The sequence below is a fragment of the Oenanthe melanoleuca genome, chromosome 25 (assembly GCF_029582105.1).
Source record: "Oenanthe melanoleuca isolate GR-GAL-2019-014 chromosome 25, OMel1.0, whole genome shotgun sequence".
In the NCBI taxonomy this organism is placed as follows: Eukaryota; Metazoa; Chordata; class Aves; order Passeriformes; family Muscicapidae; genus Oenanthe; species Oenanthe melanoleuca.
The window spans coordinates 7,582,721-7,589,450 of record NC_079358.1 but is presented as its reverse complement, the minus strand read 5'-3'; the positions used below and the strand labels follow the sequence as shown (position 1 = coordinate 7,589,450).

General features: G+C 64.6%; 1 protein-coding gene across 1 annotated transcript; it reads right to left on the bottom strand.

Annotated features, from left to right (window-relative positions):
* UFC1 (ubiquitin-fold modifier conjugating enzyme 1) lies at positions 1-4,243 on the bottom strand. Its single transcript, XM_056510377.1, has 6 exons — positions 4,085-4,243; positions 3,908-3,975; positions 2,318-2,381; positions 2,154-2,230; positions 661-751; positions 1-103 (listed from the first exon to the last, which is right to left on the bottom strand). Exons 1-6 carry the CDS (start codon positions 4,205-4,207, stop codon positions 32-34), a joined length of 495 nt encoding a protein of 164 aa, XP_056366352.1. The 5' UTR covers positions 4,208-4,243; the 3' UTR covers positions 1-31.
* Positions 4,244-6,730: the final 2,487 nt, after the last annotated feature.

The window sequence follows — 6,730 nt, the reverse complement described above, 5'->3', positions numbered from 1 at the left end:
GCAGCTGGGAGGGGAATGCGGGGGACGTTGGTCACTTGTCCTTGTGCTGGATGAGGCCCTTGGAGATGAGGTCGGGGATCTCCACGGCAAGCCAGGGCCCCAGCTGAGGGACAGGGGACACTGTCACAACGTGTCACCCCCCCCCAAACGGGTGACAACAGTGTGACACACACCTCAAAAGGGTGACACGCCCAGTGTCACTCCTGACCCCTCCCGTGTCACCCCTGACACAGTGACATCCCCAGTGTCACCCCTGTCCCCCCCAGTGTCACCCCTGACACAGTGACATCCCCAGTGTCACCCCTGTCACCCCTCCAGTGTCACCCCTGTCACCCTCCCAGTGTCACTCCCGTAACTCTCTCAGTGTCACCCCTGTCCCTCCCCCCCCAGTGTCACCCCATCACTCTCTGTCACCCCTGTTCCCACCCACTGTCACCCCTGACACAGTGACACCCGCAGTGTCACCCGTGTCCCCCCCCCAGTGTCACCCCTGTCACTCCCTGAGTGTCACCCCTAACACAGTGACACTCCCAGTGTCACCCCCTGTCACTCTCCCACTGTCACCCCTGACACTAATCCCAGTGTCACCCCTGTCCCCTCCAGTGTCACCCCTGTCCCTCTCTCAGTGTCACCCCCCGGTGTCCCCCCGTCCCCGCTCACCCCCAGGGCCATCAGGTGTGCCAGCCCGAATTTGGGGACGTTCCTGGCCCAGAGTGGTTTGAAGTGGTCACTGAGGCAGATCTTGCCCCCCCTGCGGGGTCAGGGACCCGTCAGACCCCCGGGGACCCCCAGTGACCCCCCCCAGGGACCCCCCAAATCCCCTCTAGGCCAGGAGGGACCATCAGCCTCCCTGGGGACCCCCCAGTGACCCCCCGGGACCCCCCAAAACCCCTCTAGGAGAGGAGGGACCCTCAGCCCCCCTGGACCCCCCCCCCCCCAGGAGATCCCCCCAAACCCCTGGACTCCTCCCAGCCCAAAACCCCCCCGGGACCCCCCCTCACCCTCAGGACCCCCCCCCCAAATCCCCTCCCAAGCCAAAAGACCCTGCCTAAAACCCTCTGAACGACCCCCCCCCATTCCCAAAAATCAACCCAGGACCCTCCCCAATTCCCCCCCTCCAGCCCTGAGACCCTCCCCATGACCCCCCCAGCCCCAAAAAATCAACCCAGGACCCCCCTGAAGCCCCCAGACCCTCCCCAATTCCCCCCTGAGACCCTCCCCAGGACCCCCCTGAAGCCCCCAGGACCCCCCCAGATCCCCCCAATTACCCCCTGAGACCCTCCCCAAGACCCCCCTGAAGCCTCCAGACCCTCCCCAATTCCCCCCTGAGACCCTCCCCATGACCCCCCCCAGCCCCAAAAATCAACCCAGGACCCCCCTGAAGCCCCCAGGACCCCCCCCAGACCCCCCCCAATTACCCCCTGAGACCCTCCCCAGGACCCCCCCAGCCCCAAAACCCCCCCAGGACCCCCCCAGATCCCCCCAATTACCCCCTGAGACCCTCCCCAAGACCCCCCTGAAGCCTCCAGACCCTCCCCAGTTCCCCCCTGAGACCCTCCCCATGACCCCCCCAGCCCCAAAAAATCAACCCAGGACCCCCCTGAAGCCCCCAGACCCTCCCCAATTCCCCCCTGAGACCCTCCCCAGGACCCCCCTGAAGCCCCCAGACCCCCCCCAGATCCCCCCAATTCCCCCCTGAGACCCTCCCCATGACCCCCCCAGCCCCAAAAATCAACCCAGGACCCCCCTGAAGCCCCCAGACCCTCCCCAATTCCCCCCTGAGACCCTCCCCATGACCCCCCCAGCCCCAAAAATCAACCCAGGACCCCCCTGAAGCCCCCAGGACCCCCCCCCCAGACCCCCCCCAATTACCCCCTGAGACCCTCCCCAGGACCCCCCCAGCCCCAAAACCCCCCCAGGACCCCTCTGAAGCCCCCAGACCCTCCCCAGGACCCCCCAATTACCCCCTGAGACCCTCCCCATGACCCCCTCAGCCCGAAAAAATCAACCTAGGACCCCCCTGAAGCCCCCAGGACCCCCCCAGACCCCCCCCAATTACCCCCTGAGACCCTCCCCAGGACCCCCCCCAGCCCCAAAACCCCCCCCAGGACCCCTCTGAAGCCCCCAGACCCCCCCAAAGCCCCCAGACCCACCGGTACATCTTGGCAGTTTTCCCGTCCAGCTCGGGGATGGCGATTTCGGGGGCGGTGCCCGGGTACGTCACGGGGATCTGGGGGGGCCAAGGGGGGGTCAGCGCCCCCTGGGACCCCCCAAAAAACTCTGGGACACCCCAAAAAACCAACCCCCCCCTCCTCACCTCGAACTCGATGTTGAACTCGTACTTGAGCAGCTCGTGGATGTACCAGCACCTGCCAAACCACCTGGGGGGGGGGGGGGACACCCCAAAAATCATCTCAGCACCCCCAAAATAACATCAGCGCCCCAAAAATCAGCTCAGAACCCCAAAAATCAGCTCAGAACCCCAAAAAATCAGCTCAGCATACCCAAAAATACCCCAGCACCCCCAAAATCACATCAGCACCCCAAAAACACATCAGCACCCCCAAAATCACATCAGCACCCCCAAAATCATCTCAGAACCCCAAAAATCACATCAGCACCCCAAAATCACCTCAGCACCCCAAAAATCATCTCAGAACCCCAAAAAATCAACTCAGTACCCCCAAAAACACATCAGACCCCCAAAAATCATCTCAGAGCCCCAAAAATCACATCAGCACCCCAAAAATCACCTCAGCACCTCCAAAACCACATCAGACCCCCAAAAATCATCTCAGAGCCCCAAAAATCACATCAGCACCCCAAAAATCACCCTCAGCACCCCAAAAATCATCTCAGAACCCCAAAAAATCAACTCAGTACCCCCAAAAACACATCAGCACCCCAAAAATCATCTCAGCAGCCCCAAAATCATCTCAGTACCCCCAAAATCATCTCAGAACCCCAAAAAATCAGCTCAGCATACCCAAAAATACCCCAGCACCCCCAAAAACTCATCAGCATCCCCAAAATCACCTCAGCACGCCCAAAATCATCTCAGTAATCCCAAAATCACATCAGCACCCCCTGAGACACCCCAAAAATCACATCAGCACCCCCAAAAATCACCTCAGCACCCCCTGGGACTCCCCCAAAAATCACCTCAGAGCCAGGGATGGCCCCCCAACACCCCCCCTCAGTCCTTGGGACCCCCCCAAATAACCAGAGCAGCCCCTGGGGGGTCTCAATCACCGGGGGGAGGGTTTTGGGGGTTCCCTGAGGGGTCCTGGAGGGTCTTGGGGGGTCCCTGGGGGGGTTCTGGGGGGTTTTGGAGGGTCTTGGGGGGTCCCTGGGGGGGTTCTGGGGGTTTTGGAGGGTCTTGGGGGGTCCCTGGGGGGGTTCTGGGGGGTTTTGGAGGGTCTTGGGGGGTCCCTGGGGGGGTTCTGGGGGGTCCCGGAGGGTTCTTGGGGGTCCTGGGGGGTTCCCATGGGGGGTCCCTGGGGGTTCTTGGGGGTCCTGGGAGTTCCCGGGGGGTCTGGAGGGTCTTGGGGGATCCTGGGGTGTCCCGGGGGTTCCCTGGGGGGTTCCCGGGCAGTTCTGGGGGGGTTCTGAGGGGTTCCCATGGGGGTCCCGGGGGGTCCTGGGCAGTTCTGAGGGGTCCTAGGGGGGGTCTGGAGGGTCCTGCGGGGTCCCGGGGGGATCCTGGGGGGGGTCCTAGGGGGCTCTTGGGGGTCCCGGGCAGTTCTGGGGGGTCCGTGGGGGTTCCCATGGGGGTCCCGGGGGTGTCCGGAGGGGTCCTGGGGGTTTTAGGGGGGGTCCTGGGGAGTTCTGGGGGGTCCTGTGGGGTTCCCATGGGGGTCCCGGGGGGTCCCAGAGGGTTCTGGGGGTCCCCAGCCCCCCCACTCACCGCGTGCCCTCGGGGTTGGACTCCAGGCGGAACCAGTCGGTGTCGGCGCGTTTGTTGTTCTCCACGTACTGGAGAACACCGGAGAGAACCGGGAAAAATTCGGGAATGAGGACGGGGGGGGGGGACACGGCGGGGACACCGTGAGGGATGAGGACCCCGAGGCTGAACGGGACGCACCTGGATGAGTGCCCGGTACTCCTCACGCAGCCGCTCGGCCCAGCCCTCGCGGTCCCGCGGCCCCGCCGGCGCCCGCAGCAGCGGCAGCTCCGCCACCGCCCGTCGAGCCGCCGCCTCCGCCATGGCCCGGCCCCGCCATGCCGCCCCGCCGGAAGTGACGTGGCGCCACCGCCTCCGCCATGCCCGGGCCCCGCCATATTCTCTCGGGGCGGGAAAGAGACGTAACCGCCATCTTGGGTGAGGGCACGTCATGCGCGTGAGGTCACGGCAGTGCCGCCATTTTGGGTGAGGGCACGTCCTCTGTGTGAGGGCGTGGCCGTGCCGCCATCTTGGATGAGGGCACGTCCAGCGCGTGAGGGCGCGGCGGTGCCGCCATTTTGGGTGAGGGCACGTCCTCCGTGTGAGGGCGTGGCCGTGCCGCCATCTTGGATGAGGGCACGTCCAGCGCGTGAGGGCGCGGCGGTGCCGCCATCTTTAGTGCTGGCGGCCGGAGTGAATTGGTCGGGGGTCAGCGACAGAGACCCCCCGACAGGCCCAGAGAGCCCCCCCTGGCGACAGGGACCCCCCGACAGGCCCAGAGACCCCCCCATGGCGACAGGGACCCCCCGACAGGTCCAGAGACCCCCCCATGGCGGCAAGGACCCCCCCACAGTGATAGGGACCCTCTGACAGGCCCAGGGACCCCTCCCCACAGCGACAGGGACCCCCTACAGGCTCTGGGACCACCTGACAGGCCCAGGGCCCCCCCAATCCCACTGACACCCCCTCCAAACCCCAGGGACCCCCCTCAGCCGCAGGACCCCCATACAAGCACACGCTGGGGGGCTCAGGACTTTATTTGGGGGTCTGGGATGGGAGATTCGGGGTTGGGGGGGAGCTCAGGGCTATGGTGGGGGTCCATGATGGGCTGAGGGCTGGATTGGGGTCCGGGGCGGGGGCCTCAGGCTGGTTTTGGGGCTCACATGGGGTTCTAAGGTTGGTTTTGTGGCCCATGTGGGGTCTCAGGCTGGTTTTGGGGTCCATCCCGGGGCTCTCAGGTTATTTTGGGGTCCATCCCGGGCTTTCATACTGTTTTGGGAGCCATGCCACGTTCTCAGACTGTTTTGGGAGCCATCCCACGTTCTCAGACTGTTTTGGGGTCCATCCCACGTTCTCAGACCGTTTTGGGGTCCATCCCGGGTTCTCAGGCTGTTTTGGGGTTTCAGGGTTGTTTTGGGCTCTCGGGGCTGTTTTAGGGTCCATCCCGGCTCTCTCAGGGCTGTTTTGGGGTCTCAGAGCAGTTTTGGGGTCTCAGGGCAGTTTCTGTTTTGGGCTCTCAGGGCAGTTTTGGGGCTCTCAGGGCAGTTTTGGGGTCCACGCCGTCTCTCTCCGGGCACTTTCGGGGCGCACCCCGCGGCTCTCAGGGGTCGCCCCCCTGCCCCTCGTCCTTGCCCAGCCGCAGCAGGGACGAGAAGAGCCCCAGCACGTTGTTCTGCAGCTCCCGGGCCAGCGGTTCCAGCTGTTTGTTCGCCCGGTCCAGGTACTGCCTGCGGGACAGGGAGGGGGGTTCAGAGCACCGGGATTTTTTGGGGTCCCGGGGTTTTTTTTTGGGGTCCCCCCCGTACTCGGCCTGGCTCCGCAGCTCCTCCGCCCGCAGCTTCTGCGGCAGCTCGCGGGTCACGAAGTCGGAGAAGCTCTGGAAGTGGCGAGTGAAGAAATCCTCGCTGGCCGCGGGCTCCGAGCCCTCGCTGGCCACGTCCCGCCGCACCAGCGCGGCGCCCAGGCGGCCGGTGGCGAGCAGGAGCAGCAGGGTGGCGAGCGGGAGCTTCATGGCTGAGAGGGACGGGGGGACAGCGGGACGGGATTTGGGGGGGGGGGGTGTGGCGCTGGTGGCCCCAAAGTCCCGGCCCGTTCCTGCCCCGTTCCGGCCCCATTTCATCCCATTTCTGCCCCATAGCCCCAGCCCAGCCCCACATCCCAATCCCAGCCTTATTCCACCCCATTCCTCCCCCATAGCCCAGCCCCACATCCCCATCCCAGCCCCATTTCATCCCATTTCTGCCCCACAGCCCAGTCCCATTCCTAACCCAAAACCCCATCCCAGCCTCACATCCCATCCCAGCCCTAAACCCCAAACCTGACCCCACACCCCAATCCCAGCCCCACACCCCATTCCCAGCCCCAAATCCAATCCCAACCCCAAATCCAATCCCAACCCCAAATCCCATCCCAGTCCCAAACCCCAATCCCAGCCCCACCAATCCCAGTCCCAAACCCCAATCCCAGCCCCAAACCCCAATCCCAGCCCCACACCCTAATCCCTGTCTCAAACCCCAATCCTGACCCCAAACCCCATCCTGGCCCCAAACCCCAATCCCAGCCCCACACCCCAATCCCAGCCCCAAACCCGATCCCAGCCCCACACCCCAATCCTGACCCCAAACCCCATCCCAGCCCCAAACCCCATCCCTGCCCCATATCCCAAACCTGACCCCAAACCCAATCCCAGTCCCAAATCCCATCCCAGTCCCAAACCCCAATCCCAACCCCAAACCCGAATCCCTGTCCCAAACCCCAATCCCAGCCCCAAACCCCAATCCCAGCCCCAAACCCCAATCCCAACCCCAAACCCCAATCCTGACCCCAAACCCGATCCCAGCCCCACAC

Coding starts and splice junctions, on each gene's coding strand:
- UFC1 (XM_056510377.1), bottom strand. CDS start 4,207: ATGGCGGAGGCGGCGGCTCGACGGGCGGTGGCGGAGCTGCCGCTGCTG. Junction 2,231..2,317: donor AGTTCAACATCGAGTTCGAG/GTGAGGAGGGGG, acceptor TGGCCCCCCCAG/ATCCCCGTGACGTACCCGGG. Junction 104..660: donor CACACCTGATGGCCCTGGGG/GTGAGCGGGGAC, acceptor CCTGTCCCTCAG/CTGGGGCCCTGGCTTGCCGT.